Source organism: Elephantulus edwardii, unplaced genomic scaffold (genome assembly GCF_000299155.1).
Source record: "Elephantulus edwardii isolate Elephantulus edwardi_28Jun2011 unplaced genomic scaffold, EleEdw1.0 scaffold00026, whole genome shotgun sequence".
Classification (NCBI taxonomy): Eukaryota; Metazoa; Chordata; class Mammalia; order Macroscelidea; family Macroscelididae; genus Elephantulus; species Elephantulus edwardii.
The window spans coordinates 5,444,584-5,460,008 of record NW_006399776.1 but is presented as its reverse complement, the minus strand read 5'-3'; the positions used below and the strand labels follow the sequence as shown (position 1 = coordinate 5,460,008).

General features: G+C 47.8%; 1 protein-coding gene across 1 annotated transcript in view; it reads left to right on the top strand.

Annotated features, from left to right (window-relative positions):
• The window catches only part of TYRO3 (TYRO3 protein tyrosine kinase), a 20,274-nt gene extending 4,849 nt beyond the window's left edge, over positions 1-15,425 (top strand). The window contains exons 5-19 of the mRNA XM_006882991.1: positions 526-612; positions 1,341-1,456; positions 6,880-7,057; positions 7,753-7,898; positions 8,402-8,546; positions 8,945-9,074; positions 9,184-9,284; positions 9,569-9,664; positions 9,983-10,063; positions 10,498-10,590; positions 10,998-11,119; positions 11,512-11,621; positions 11,781-11,940; positions 12,116-12,252; positions 14,508-15,425. Of these exons, the coding sequence (XP_006883053.1) occupies positions 526-612; positions 1,341-1,456; positions 6,880-7,057; positions 7,753-7,898; positions 8,402-8,546; positions 8,945-9,074; positions 9,184-9,284; positions 9,569-9,664; positions 9,983-10,063; positions 10,498-10,590; positions 10,998-11,119; positions 11,512-11,621; positions 11,781-11,940; positions 12,116-12,252; positions 14,508-14,898 (2,093 nt within the window). The 3' untranslated portion in view covers positions 14,899-15,425. The remainder of the gene's footprint in view (positions 1-525; positions 613-1,340; positions 1,457-6,879; positions 7,058-7,752; positions 7,899-8,401; positions 8,547-8,944; positions 9,075-9,183; positions 9,285-9,568; positions 9,665-9,982; positions 10,064-10,497; positions 10,591-10,997; positions 11,120-11,511; positions 11,622-11,780; positions 11,941-12,115; positions 12,253-14,507) is intronic.

The following is a 15,425-nucleotide window of genomic DNA, read 5'->3' as shown; positions in this document are numbered from 1 at the left end:
CTCTTGAGATTAGTATAAAGAGGAACTTGGCCGTATATGTAAAAGACTTCACCATTATCCTTTGTTTTTGTTTTGTACTTCCTTGTGTTTTTTACCTTCCTTATGATTCTAAATAAATACTCAGAGAAGCATGGCTTGGGCCTTCAGTCATGGGAACTGTTGGCCCCCTGTTTTTCACACTCTCTGTTCTATATCATTCCTGGTAGTCTGTCTCATAATTAATAATTATAAAATTATTTCATTCTTTGGGACCCTCGGTCTGTAACACTTTACATACGTCACATCATTTGATAATCACAATTCTTCCGTGTGAGAGATGAGAAAACAGTCACAGATGTGAGATTTACATCAAATCCATAAGGTTCCAAAGTCCCTGGTGTTTTTTTTTCTACCAAGCTCCCATTTCTAGCCCCTTTCTTTGACCAGAGAGACTTCTAGCATTCATTTAGGAATTAAACTTGAGTAACTTCCCAAACCCTGCCTGGGTGAGGGGAACTGGGCACTGAAAAAGTTTTCTGTCCCCAGGGGTGACTCAGAGCACTGTGTTCTCCTGCGAAGCTCACAACCTAAAAGGCCTGGCCTCCTCCCGCCCAGCCACTGTTCAACTTCAAGGTAGGAGGACTGCGCTGGGAGGGAGGAAGTCTAGCAGTGGGTGGAGGATATAGGATTGCTCTTGGTCCCGCTGGATCCTGAGGATTGGGGGTTAATTGGCATGTCTCACATTCCTATTGGGAACACCTGAGACCCTGCCATGGCTGAGATGAGAATAGAAACCTGACATCACAACAGAGTCCTTGGGAAGATAGGAGGGAGAGAGGCAGCTAGCAGAAGCTGGTCAGGGTTCCTGCCCAGCTGTTCCTCTGCCACACCTTGTGGAGACAAGTGGGGTGGGGGTAACAAGGTTAAGAAGGCTGACAGGGGAGACCTGAAGGACTAGTGTGTACAGGGTGCAGAAGGGAGCCCAGTGTAGGAGGAGCTGGGCTGTGGCGTCAGGGGCTGTCTGTCTCTTGGCTGTATCTTCCAAGGTTGAGGTCTTCCCCTCCCTACACCCCTAGTATCTTATCCTTTTCCCTACTCAAGAAGGGCCTCTGGTTCAGGAAGCAGTGACCTTTTCCCACAGGAAAAGGAACTTAGGCATGAGCAACTAACTGTCCCACTACTAGTTGCTTGCTTTTGTATCTTTGTGGTTCATGGGCCTAAGTAGGAATCTTTAGGTTGGAGGTACCATAGACCACAGAGAGGGACTCAAGGCTTGATTCCCATGCCTCCAGGTTCTTTTTTTCATGTCTTTACTGGGCACTGGGCTATCTATGGCACTCATTCTAGGTCCTTGTCCACAGTATTGCCTGCAGCCCCTTCCAACATCACAGTGACGAAGCTCTCCAGCAGTAATGCTAGTGTAGCCTGGATACCAGGTGCAGATGGCCGAGCCCTGCTGCAGTCTTGCACAGTCCAGGTAAGTGGAGAAAGCCTGAACATGTTGTTTTGACCTGGCCGTGTTTGTCTGACTGCCTTTGTTGACAGTGGTAACACAGTTCCCTAGACCCACTCTGGAAGTTGGTCTCTGGCTCTGTTCAGGTGCTGCATCTCAGTAGGAATAGCCCCTTCTTATTGTAGGGTATTCTGGCAGCCAGGTGACTCTGCAGGCCGTTTTGAACCCATGCATTCTTCAGGCTGTGAAAAGCAGATCACTGGAATAGTTTTGGGAGACTTAGAAAAGTTTTTCTTATGTAAGAGAAACTCAGATTTTTGGTTTATTTCACACCACACTCTCATACCCTTCCAACTCGTGCTGAAGAGAATGAGATGACCAGAAGGGAATCTAAGCCCTGGAGAGTAAAGCTGGGTAAGGTGATACTAAAAACAAGTAATGTAAGCTTGCTCTTTGTCATCTGTTTCTTCAAAAAGTGCTTAATGAGTACTTTTGGGAACTCTTTGAGGCAATTCTGCCATTAGACCTGGGCAAGAGGGTCCCTGCCTTGGTCTCTGCCTGTTAGAGGACCCTATTCTGGCACTCCTTCCTTCCCCCTGAGTAAGGAAGCTACAGGGCTGAGTGGATGCACCTATCCAGCTCTGGAGCATCATCCTACCCTGCTACTCAATACTTAAGGCACACAGAATCTTTTGCCCTTAATCTACTTCCAGGGCCTGTGTGGGCGTCTTTTCTGGAGGTCAAGGGACTCATGCTCTGGTGTGTATTCTTCTAAGCCCAGGTTGAAGCCCTTTGCAACGCTGAACATGGGTGTACAGGCAACATTACCCATAGCCATACATTTGAAGCCTCATCACACAGGCCTTTGGCTGAGGGTTAGTCCTTCTCGGACTACCACATTCTAGTTTGAGACTCTTAAGAAGTCAGCGGATTAGGGAGCTCTGGTGGCCTAGTGGAAAGAAGCTGTTCTGCAATTCCAGAGGTGCATGGTTCAAATCCACCAGATTCTCTGCTTTAGAAGGAGGGACAATCTCCTCCTGTATCATTCAGATATGATTTGATGGTACACACACACAAAAAATAATAATTTTTTTTTTAAAAAGTCAGAAAATTTACAAAGAACTCATGAAATATTATACAAAATGGGTGACCCTGGAAGACATTATGTTGAGTGAAATATCTCAGTTACCAAAGGACAGATATTCATAATGCCACTGTGATAAAGCAGGACTGACATAGGTTTGTGGGGAATCTAGGAAAAGAGGAGATAAATAACGTACACTGCATTGAAACAGATGCAGGAGAGAACTGTTTAAAGGGGAGTATATGATTGGGTCTTGTTTGTATGACAAGAGTCCAGGGTAGGAGCTGTATAGTAAAGTGGACAGGGGGTGGGGAGGGGAATTATATAACAATGAAGGATTTTTTTTTCTTTTTAAGGAGAAAAATTAACGGGAAGGGAGGGGTGGGCAGGGAGGAAAATGTGCAACAATGAATGACTGGAAATCCAAGTTAATCTTTCATTAAAATCTCAATTAAAAAAAAAACAACACCAAACCAAAAAAAAAAAACCCCAAAACTGACAAGCTTGGTTTCCAGCCTGAAAAAAAAAAAAGAGGATTATAAATGGAAACCTACTTCTCAGATTGTTGTTGTGAAGGTTTGTATATGACGATTTTAAGATAGAAAATATGATAAGTTATATGAGTACCTGGGTGATGTAAATGGTAATGCACTAGGCTGCTAATTGAAAGGTTAGCAGTTCCAGTCGATATGAAGTGCCCCAGTAGAAAGGCCTGGTGATCTACTCCTGAAAAACCAGCCACTAAAACCCTTCTGGGTAAAAGCTCATTAGTCATCCAGCCTGGAATCGAGCTTGCCCCTGTGACTCAGTTTCCAGCCAAGCAATATCATTGCTACCAAATTGTAACCAACACATAGCTGACCCTCTGGGTTTCAGAGGCTGTAATTCACATGAAGGGACTGCTCATCTTTGTCCCTTGAAGCCACCACAACTCCTTCCAGTCTAGGGCACCAGAGCTCCCTAGCTAAGAAGTAGACAGATCTGTGAGAGTTGTTCACAACAACCCTAAGGGGATAAGAACTCATTAGAATAATCCATCCTGTGAGAGCAAAAGGATACTAGTTGCCCAAGAATTAAATTAAAAGTAGGAAGGGTTAGGAAAGTAAGAAGAATAGAACCAAGTAACAAGGCAAAAGAGAGATGAGTGATGCTGCAATGAAGGGGCTGCATTCAGTGTTAAGAAAGAAGATGTGTGTGAATTGTTGAATGGAAACGAAAAATTTGCTCTGTGAACTTGGGCCTAAAATGTTCATGGGATTATTGAGTGGAAAACTGATCTGTTCCTTAAATCTTTACTCAATACATAATAAAAAGTTTGTTGTTGTTGTTGTTATGTGCCGTCGAGTCGCCTGCGACTCATAGCGACCCTATGTACAACAGCCCTAAACTCCGCTCTGTCCTGTGCCAATCACACTGTCTCTGACACTCCCATCCCAATTATCCCAGTCACTGAATCAATCCACCTCATAGAGGGCCTTCCTCTCCTGCGCCGTCCCTCCACCCTCCCAAGCATGATGTCCCTCTCCAATGACTGGTCTCTCCTCACTACATGTCTGAAGTAAGTTAGATGGAGCCTCAGAATCCTTGCCTCCAAGGAGCCACCTAGTTTAACCCTCTCCAGGACAAATCTATTTGTTTTCCTAGCAGTCCATGGTATTCTCAGTACTCTTCTCCAGCACCACAGCTCAAAGGCATCAGTTCTCCTTCTATCCTCCTTGGTCATTGTCCAACTCTCTGATGCATAACAGGTGATTGCGAAGACTATGGCCTGTATCAGACGCACCTTAGTCTCCAGAGAGACACCACTGCTCTTCAGCACTTTGGAGAGGTCCCTAACAGCAGACTTTCCCATGGCAGTGCACCTTTTAATTTCCTGGCTGCTGGTGCCAAGACTGTTGACTATGTAGCCAAGCAAACTAAAGCTGTCTACAATCTCAATCTCTTCACCATCCATCCTGATGCTGCCAATTGGTCCAGTGGTGAGAATCTTTGTCTTCTTGACATTGAGCCTCAATCCATATTGCAGGCTGCAGTCCTTGACACTCTGCAGCAGGTGCTTCAGGTCCTCCTCAGTTTCAGCAAACAGGGTTGTGTCATCCGCATAACGCAGATTGTTGATAAATCGTCCACCAATCCTGACCCCACATTTCTCCTCATAGAGCCCAGCCTCCCGGATAATCTGTTCTGCATATAGGTTGAAAAGGTATGGAGATAGGATGCATCCCTGGCGTATGCCCTTCCCAATTTTGAACCATGCAGTGTTCCCTTGCTCTGTTCTGACGAGTGCCTCCTGGTTCAAGTATAAGTTTCGCATTAGAACGATCAAGAGTTCTGGGATTCCCATTCTTCTCAGAGTCAGCCAGAATGGGAATAAAAAGTTTAGGAAAGAAAAAACACCCACCGTAATTTTACACTCATGGGGTCACCATGAGTAAAAATTGGGGACTGGTTACTGAATTATTGTTGTTTTCCAGTGAGTTGGAACCAACTCGTAACTGATACCCTGATGGATTTTCAAAGGCTTTAATGTATGAGAAGATATTGCCAATCTTTCTCCTGTGGAGCAGCTGGTGCATTTGAACTGCCTGCCTTTGGGTTGGCAGTATAACTCCTTATCCACTAGGCTTGAATTAGTTGAATTACGGTGTTTAAATAATTTAACCATATAGTTGTTGTTGTTGCTACATATTATAGAGTCAGAACCAACCCATAGCTGGTTTTCGGAGACAGGTAATCACATGTGAGGAGATTGCATATTCTCTTGTGGAGCAGCTGCTGGATTCGAACCATATGTCTTCAGAATTGCAGTGTAGTTTCTTGCCACTAAGATACCAGCGCTTCCTAACCATTTAGTACATGGACCTTTACATGTGCTCTTACCCTGGGCCACCAAGATGTAAAACAAAAGTCTGGTTCTAGTCATCATGATGTGAAAATAAGAAAATTATTCTTCTCTAACCTTGAGAAGCTCTAAGATTTTGTTTGGGTTGGCATGTAAATAGTTACAGTAAGTGGTAAGTACTCTAACAAAGTAAGTACCAGTTAGAAAAGAGCATGATTTCTAAGGAGTTTAAAATTTGAGAAATGCTTTGATGGAGAAAGTGATATTTGAACTGATAGTAGAACTGAGTCTTAACAGACGAGTTAGACTTTGTTAGGGGGGAGAAAAAAAGGTCATTTCCAGCAAAAGAAACATTTTTAAAGGCCATGATGGTATAAGACTTAATGTGTTACTGAGCAAAGCATCAGAGGAAACACGAAGAGGGAAGAGTACAGCAAATGTCTGCTGATGGGCTTAGTAGTTAGTGTTAGTTGCCCTGTTGTTGTTGGAATCCTGAATTGGTTCCAAACACAGAGGCCTGATGTAGAACAGAACAGTACACTGCCCAGCCCTGCACCAGCCCCACAATCAGTTACTGTGTTTGAACCCATTGTTTCAGTTACTGTATCAATCCATTTCATTGAGGAACTTCCTCTTTTTTTTGCTGACCCTATCCTAAGCATGATACCCTTCAGCAGGGACTGGCTACTCCTGATAACATGTACAAAGTATATGAGGTGATGTTTCGACATTGCTTCTAAGGGGCATTCTGGCTATATTATTTCCAGGCTAGGTGTTTGTTTTTTTTTCTGGCAGTCCATGGTATATTCAGTATTATATTTACTATTGCCATAATTCAAAGGCACCAATTCTTTGTCTTCCTTATTCACCGTCCAGCATTAACATACATTATGAAGTGACTGAAAATACCATGACTTGGATCAAGTGTACCTTCGTCTTCAAAGCAATATCTTTGCTTTTGAACATTTTAAAGGGGCCTTTTGCAGCAGGTTTTGCCCCATGCAATAAGGTATTTAATCATTTAGCTGCTGCGTCCATGAGTTTTGGTTGTAGATCCAAGTAAGATGAAATCTTTGACAACAGCCTTTTCTCCATTTATCATAATATTGCTTGTTGGTCTGGTTGTGAAGATTTTATTTTCTTTATGTTAAGGTGTCATCTGTACGGCAGGCTGTAGTTGTTGATCTTCATCAGTAAGTGCTTCATGTCCTTTTCACTTTCAGCAAACAGGGTTGAGTGATCTATCTGTATATTTCATTTTGTATTTAATGAGTCTTTCTCCAATCCCTATACCACATTGTTGTTATGTGCTGTCGAGTCAGAACTGACTCATAGCTGACACTCATAGCTGACCAGTGGGTTTTCAGAGGCTGTAAATCACTTGAAATGAGGTTTCCCATCTTTTTCTCCCTGCAGAGCAGCTGATGATTTTGAACTGCCTGACACACACCCTTCCTTACACATCTCATCTTCCATCGATCTCAGCCTTCATCCACACCACTGTTTTCTGCATTTCTGTAGGTGACCCAAGCCCCAGGAGACTGGGAAGTCCTGGCTGTTGTGGTGCCTGTACCACCCTTTACCTGTCTGCTCCGAGATCTGGCTCCTGCTACCAACTACAGCCTCAGGGTGCGCTGTGCCAACGCCTTGGGGCCCTCTCCTTATGCTGACTGGGTGCCTTTTCGGACAGAGGGTATAGGTAAGGGACTTATAGAGCAGGGAGTTGGTGGTAGTGGTGTTTGCCTGGAGTTCTGTCTGGACAGAGTATATGAGAGAAGTGCTACCTAAGAAAGGATGACCCCCCCCCAAAAAAAAGAAAGGATGACCCTGTATCATTCAACCAGCATTTACTGAGGGCCTGCTGCATGCTCAATAAACTAGATAAATCCAGCCCTCTCCCTTAAAGTTTCTGTTTAGTGGGTGGAGCAGACAAACTAGAAAAGATCAGAGGATTTGGTGATAAAGCGTGCTTCAGGATGGTCAAGAAAAACCTCCCTAGGAGATCTGAGGCCACAGTGATAAGGAAGGTACTTTGTGACCTTTTGGGACAAATCAATGTAGATGACCAGGCAAGCACAAAGACATTTTGGCAAGAACTTGCTTGTAGTCCTTTGACCACTGCAGGGAGACTAGTGTGGCTAGAGCTTCCTTGTGGGAGGCAGTGGTGAGGAATAAGTTAGAGAGAGGCAGTAACCGTGGCAATGAAGAAACAGCACTGTTGAGCTAGGTTGCCGCTACTCCTGCCCATTCCTTCCCCCTCCTCTTTATCACAGTGAATGAGCAGAGTCGGAGCTGGAGGATGAGTTTAGTTTTGGGGAGTTGGTTCTTGAAGCCCGTATAGGATAATGATGGTGGGAAGGGCAGTGGTTTTAATAATCTTCTTTCTTGTTTTAGCCCCAGTTAGCGCTCCTCAAAACCTCCATGCCTTCCGAACAGACTCATGTCTTATCCTGGAGTGGGAAGAAGTGATCCCTACAGGCCCTATGGAAGACCCCCTGGGACCCTATAAAATATCCTGGGTTCAAGACAACGAAACCCAGGTAAGGGGCTATAGAGATTTTTCACTCACCAAATATACTTGAATCAGCTTTCAGTGCTCCAGAACCTTTAGAGTATCAGAAGACTATCCTCAGTGCCCTGGGCCTCCCACTGCCTGGGGCATTCATTCCCCCAGCCCTCTACTGCAGGCTCTACTCTTTATTAGGTTCTGTTTCTAGTTAGGGTCTGGTGGCCACTTTGTTTATTAAGCAGGAAGCACATTCCTGCACAAACTAGGGGAGGAGGGCACCGATAAGGCTTTATCCAGGCCTGTCTCTCCCCCATCCCCCTTGCATTCCTGGACTGAGACTTGTTTGTCTTCAGGAGCTTCTCAGCAGCCAGGAGCAGCAATGTGATGACTCCCTGCAGGTTGTGCTCCTGTAGCCTCTGAACCCAGAGTGTCACACGCTGCCAAGCTTCTTGTAGGAGCTGCTCCTACCCACAAGCCGCAGCTTGAGACCTTCTTCTCAGGCTCAGTGTTGGGTGGGGTTTTTTCTGGCTGCAGAGTGAGCTGACAGTGGAGGGGACCAGAGTCAACTTGACAGACTGGGATCCTCAGAAGGACCTGACTGTGCGTGTGTGCGTCTTCAATGCATTTGGCTGTGGGCCCTGGAGTCAACCTCTTGTTGTCTTTTCTCATGACCATGCAGGTAAGGCCTGGAGGGGGAGGGGGCAGGAGAGCAGGGCTTTTTAAGCGCTTGCTAAACTGTCCACAGGCTGCACCTCTCTAGAAGTTTGAATCCACCAGTGGCACCAAGAGATTTAAACTGTATATCTCATTTTCTACCCATAACTTCTCAACTCTTGCACCTAGAAGAAGTATTGAGTCATTTTTGGTCATGCTATAGGTTCATTCCCAATAACCAAGGCCCATGTTGATAAGACAGCATCTAAAAATGTCTTGGGCCTTCCTCTGAGATCACTTTCCATTCAGGGATCCTTGTTGATTAAGGTGAACCTCTAGGCTAAGCCAGATGGCTATCCTGGGAAGGTTCTGAGAGACTGCTTGGTGGCGGCTTAGTTCATGCTGCTACCTTCCCCTCTACAGGCCAGCAGGGCCCACCACACAGCCGGACATCCTGGGTACCTGTAGTCCTGGGTGTGCTGACAGCCCTAGTGACAGCTGCTGCATTGGCCCTGATCCTACTTCGAAAGAGACGGAAAGAGACACGGTTTGGGTAAGGAAGGTAGCAGAGATGGAGAGGCAGGTGGTAGCTGAGGGCCTTGGAACTGATCCCAGGTCCTCTGTTTCCTTTTTAAAGACTTTTTTTCTCTGGTTCCTTTTAGGCAAGCCTTCGACAGTGTCATGGCCCGGGGTGAGCCAGCTGTCCATTTCCGAGCAGCCCGATCCTTCAATCGGGAAAGGCCCGAGCGTATTGAGGCAACATGTGAGTGGTGGGGAATCATGGGAGGAAAGAGTGGCCTACCTTTGTGCTCCTGTCTGCATTCCTTTTACCAGCTGATTAATTTAACCAATATGTCTGAACCTTGAGTTCCAGGCACAAAAGACAGGCAAGACAAACTTACTTTTGTGAAGGTTGCTGTCCCTAGCTTAGCTGTGGGAGAGTAAACATCTCTCTGCTCTGAGGGTGGAGTCTGGGTTGGAGGCGGTAAGGGTGGGCTTTGGATTAGAAGCTGGAGTCACTCTCCTTATACACTGACCTTCTCACAGTGGACAGCTTGGGCATCAGTGATGAACTGAAGGACAAACTGGAAGATGTGCTCATCCCAGAACAACAGTTCACCCTGGGCCGGATGTTAGGCAAAGGTTTGTGGGGCCGTTGCAAGGGATGGCGATGGTTTTCTGTGTCCAGGTATATTATCACTTGGAGGGTATGGATTTGGATCAGCTCCTATAAACAGAGTGCGCTTGTAGACCCTGATTTGAGAAGTTTGGGGAACTGGTAGATGGAGATAATAGGAGAACTGAGGAACTGCTCCCAGCATGCTCTGCTTTGGCTGAGGGCAGGGGCATCTCCTCTGGTGGCTCCAGAGTCTGCTTTGTGAACCCACGGGGGTGACTTGGGAGGGATAAAGGGAGGGGAAGGAGGCTGAGGGATTTACCCTCATTTGGATCTGACCCTAGGAGAGTTTGGCTCGGTGCGGGAGGCCCAGCTGAAGCAGGAAGATGGCTCCTTTGTGAAAGTGGCGGTGAAGATGCTCAAAGGTGAGTGGAAAGTAGAGTTGGGAAATGAGAGCATCACTTGGAAAGGCAGGAGAGGGACTGGTCCTGAGGCCCACTCAGTTTTGCCCTTAGACTTTCTGACAAGAGGTAGTCAGCGCTTGACTAGGCTGCTGTCTACCATGTGAATAATTCACACGTGTATTTGTGCCCCAGCTTTTTCTCTCTGCTGTCAGCAGTGACTATTCAATGAACTCATTCTTGGGATGATTAAGGCTGTGCTTGGTCGAGTACTGGGCTAGCCAAACCAAAGGGAGGGCTGTGCAAGTAGAGAAACTGCTGAACACTACTGCTTCATCCATGCAAGTTGCCCCTGCTTGAGGTCAGAGTGTCTTCTGGGCCAGGACATCTAGAGAATGAGGCCTAGGAATCTGGAGGATCTTACATCCCTCCCTCTCTCTCTCATTCTGTTCTGCCAGCTGACATCATTGCCTCAAGCGACATTGAAGAGTTCCTCAGGGAAGCAGCTTGCATGAAGGAGTTTGACCACCCACATGTGGTCAAGCTTGTTGGTGAGCCCCTGCTTGGGGGAGGCAGGTATAAAACAGAGCCAAAAATATGCCCTCGCAAAGTAGGAGGGCAGCCTGTCAGAGAGAGACTTGGACTCACCTGGTGAGTAAGCAGAAGGAAGCAAAATAGTGTGTCCTGGCTGAATCCTGTCAGATTCCAGATAAAATTAGTTTGTTGACCCTGTACCAAAGGCTGGCATGATGGAGACTGCTCCTCTGGGAGGTAGGGACAGAGAAGTTGCTTCAAGGATTGGAATTGGTTTCTTGAGGCAACCCTGACTCACCAGGCCATGTACACCGTTGGCAAAAGAGGTGGCAGAGCCAGGGCCAAAGATGGGCCCAACAGGATGTTGGGTAGATGTTGCCTCATGAGCCATCTGGCACAGCTCCTCACTCTCCCTTATCCCTAGGGGTGAGCCTCCGGAGCAGGGCCAAGGGCCGCCTCCCCATCCCCATGGTCATCCTGCCCTTCATGAAACATGGGGACCTACACGCCTTCTTGCTCGCCTCCCGGATTGGGGAGGACCCCTTTGTGAGTACTGGATGGGAGTGGCCAGAAGAAAATGGAGATGAGAGAAGAAACCTATACGAGAGTGGGGCTTGGTGGGCAGATTGGGAGCAGGAGTGCTCGGAGTTTGATTGTTTTTTAGCTGGTGAGCTTCATTTTCCTTCACAAAGTCCTGCTGGGGCTCTTGGACTGGACAAGGGTCCTGTCTGGGAAAACAGACCTATGTTGTCTACTGTGGTGGGCACCTTGGCTCTTGAGCTGTGTGTCAGACTGCGAAAGCATCGAAGCCTTAGGAAAATCCCTTTTCAGTGCTGCTGAGGACATTCTTCAGGCCATCTGGCCTCTTGACTATGAACACCGTTCAGCCCCTGCTGGGTGAGCACATCCAGCCTGATCTTGTCCTGTCTGTCCTCCAGAACCTGCCCCTTCAAACTCTCATCCGGTTCATGGTGGATATTGCTTGTGGCATGGAATACCTGAGCTCCAGGAACTTCATCCATCGAGACCTAGCTGCTCGGAATTGCATGTATGTGAATCCTAGAGATTTAGGGTGGGAGATGGCTAGCTCTAGGAGGGGTTACTTAATGGATCTGATATGAAGGGGCAGCTTGGGGGCAAATATGTCCCAGCTCTGGTAAGGCTGTTTATGAAGAAAGCTGACTCCTGTCCTATAACGCCCCACTAGGCTGGCAGAGGACATGACAGTGTGTGTGGCCGACTTTGGACTCTCCCGGAAGATCTACAGCGGGGACTACTATCGTCAGGGTAGTGCCTCCAAACTGCCTGTCAAATGGCTGGCCCTGGAGAGCCTGGCTGACAACCTGTACACTGTGCACAGTGACGTGGTGAGCAGGGTGGCAGAGGGAGGCTTTATGGCTCCTCCTTTGCTGGACTGGCCGGATCTGCCCACTTGTCTTTGCCCACCCAGTTATGAGGCCCCTGAGCCCGAGATGTGCTTGCTTTAGAGCTGTCTGTCTGAGGAAGCATAGTGACACATCTCCAACGGTGCTTTTATCCCAGTGGGCCTTTGGGGTGACCATGTGGGAGATCATGACTCGTGGGCAGACGCCATATGCTGGCATCGAGAATGCTGAGATTTACAACTACCTCATCGGCGGGAACCGCCTGAAACAGCCCCCGGAGTGTATGGAGGATGTGTGAGTACCCCAGGATGGAGATTTGGGGAGGAAATGGGAATTTCAGCCAATGGCTGCCACCACAGCTGCTGGCCCAGTGGGAGTTCAGAACCTCAATTAGACATTTATTAATGAATTTATTTTGATAGCATTTTATATTTAGAAGGGAGTCACTATCCTAGGTGCCAGCCCTTTTCTGTCACTATCTTCTGTAGTTTCCAGGACCAGAAACAGCACAGGCAGAAAGCACAGGGTTGAGCAGTAGTGAAGACTTCCCTGTCACCTTCTTCAACTCCAGCCTCCCACCTAAGGCTTCTCAGTTCAGCTCTTCTTTCTCACCAGAGGACTGCGCTGGGTGGGGCTGCACCATCCACTCCCTGATGGACAAGGAGGAGGGTCAGGGGCAAGAGGCTGTGTTCCCTTCCTTTTTCTTGACTTCCTGTCAAGGGAGTGGAGAATAGCTGAGAGAGCAGACACACCATGGGACAAAAGAGCTGCCTTCTTTGCTTTCTGAAGTCATTAGAAGTGAAGTTGGGTACAAGAGTGTGAGCAAACTAAGCGTAATTCACATCTTCTGGGCACTTCACAGGTATTATTGCAGATAATCCTCATATAACTAAGTGAGGAAAGAACTATTCATCCCCATTGTGTAGATGAGGAAATAGGATTAAAGAGGTTAAATAACACAGTCAAGGTCACACAGCTATCAGATGAGTGAGTTGAGATTTGAACCTCAAGTCCTGTAACTTCAGAGTACATGCTCTTAACCATCAACTGTAATTAATCTTTCCTAGTCTCCTTACCCTGCCCAAATCAGAGTTTCCCTGAGACCCAGAGGATATTTTCACTAGCAGCAGGGCAAGGGGGTCCCTAGTGGTCCAGAGAAGGAATGCTTCCTGTTTATGGCTGGGAGGTTGGACCACCAGAGAACTGTGACCCTGGAAAGACAAAAGAAGGCTCAGCTTGAATGGTGGGGTCCTTCATCTCTAGGGCAATGGGCTTGTGCTATGGGTGACTCACCTGCACCTGAGAGGGAGACAAGTGTACCCGCTAGACCCTGCCCTCCTATTCAGTTCACTCAGCAGAGCAGAGGGCACAGGAGGTTTGGGGCTTCCTATGACTGCAGTCTGGCTGGGCCTTCTGTAGCGTCAGAAATTCTTGTGGGTGGTGGGGACTAGCCCTCGCTCAGCCTCTCCCGGGCTGACACTGGTATTGCCAGTGTAGGGTGGCTTGGTGCCAGCTGGCTCCTAGCACAGCCTTGAGAATGTGTCCCTGCCCCGCCATGTGCCCATGGCCCATGATCATTCCCACGGCCGGTTCAGTGTCTGGTGTGACTCCCCAGTTACTGGGGGCCTCCATCATGAGGGCACGAGCACAAGCAAGATGGTCAGTCCAGTGGTAGGTTTTTTTCCCTTGGCTTAGGGCATTCTTTGAGAACAGGGGTAGGACTTCAGGCCGTCTGTAAGGCCCTTAAAAATAGTATGTAAAAAAGTCTCCGTGTCAGGGGACGAGGGCTCGAAGCTTTTCTTAGCTTGTCGAAGGGGTCTGTGGCTCATGAGGATTAAAGACTGCCTGAGTGGATCTCTCTTATGAGGATATTGGGAAAAGGATAGATGATCAAAGCCCTCCACTCCACCAAAATAGTCCTGACTCCAGACCGTATTCTGAAGGTAGAAGCACTCCTGGGTATCCCTTCCCAAGGCCTCATAGCAGGGACTTTGGAGCCCACTCACCTGGTTTCAGATCGAAGCTTTATAATTTTCTATTTGTGTGACCTTGGCCAAATTTCTCAACCTCTCTGTGCTTCAGTTTTCTCTCTAAAATAGGCATAATTGTGGAACTGAAATCATAGGATTGTTGTAAGAGTTAAATGATTTAATAAATAATAAGCCCTATATGTGAATGTTGGAAGCAGGAGTGGCATCCACTTCCTAAACCACATGTCTCTGGAAACTCTATGAACTTGGCGAAATGACGATAGTTACAGAAAGTCTTCAGGCCTTTTTTTCATAGGGTCACTAACAGTCATTTTCGACTCAATAGCAATCAACAACAACATACATGAATATATTAAATAAAACAATTTAGATGATTGGCCTCTCTATATTTCCTTTCAAGGAGGGAGGCCAGTCCATTTGGGATGTAACTTTTTACTAAATATATCTTTACTTTTTACCTAAAAAAAAGAAAAATGATTAGGTGCCTCCACTTTTGAAGGAAGGGCCATCCTTCCCCTTCCAGGTCCTCATTACCTCCTGTCAACCTCTCTGCCCCAGGTATGAGCTCATGTACCAGTGCTGGAGTGCGGACCCCAAACAGCGCCCGAGTTTTACATGCCTGCGCATGGAACTGGAGAACATCCTGGGCCACCTGTCCGTGCTGTCTAGCAGCCAGGACCCCTTGTACATCAACATTGAGAAAGCCAAGGAGCCTGCTGAGGGAGGCAGCCTGGGCCTGCCTGGTGGAGATCAGGCCTGCGATGGGGCTGGGGATGACAGTGGTTTGGGAGCAGTGGGGGGCACACCCAGCGACTGTCGGTACATCCTGAGCCCAGGCGGGCTGCCTGAACAGCCTGGGCAGGAGGAGCAGCAGCCAGAGAGCCCTCTCAATGAGGGCCAGAGGCTGCTTCTGCTGCAGCAAGGGCTACTACCCCACAGTAGCTGTTAGCCCACAGGCAGAGGGCCGCTGGGGCCATCCACTGGCTCTGCTGGCTTCTTTGCTAGCTGACTAAGCCCCGTCTGAACCCAGCCAGCAGTGAGGTATGGAGGCTCCTGTGGTAGTCCTCCCAAGCTGTGCTGGAAAGCCAGCCTGACCAAATCACCCAATCCCAGTTCTTCCTGCAGCCACTCTGTGGCCAGCCTGGCATCAATTCAGGCCTTGGCTGGGTGGAGGTGGGCCAGACCTGGTTGTCTAGCCCAGGCAGCTGGTAGGAGGGGGAGGTGGTTGTGTTTCCATGGTTACTGTAAGTGTGGACTGGGAGTGGGGGGAGGGTAGGTCCAGCCTTGTGTGCCCCCACCCTCCCAGCTGAGCTGCCCCTGCTGCTTTAGTGCATAGCATGCATTGAGCTGCCTCCAGCCTGGGAGACCCCTCTGGGTCCATGCTTGGGTTTAAATGCCCATGTTTGCCCCTCTTAAGTCACAAGGAAAAGCCCTTGTATTTTCTCCCTTTAGATGAAACTTGGTAAGGAGTTGGTA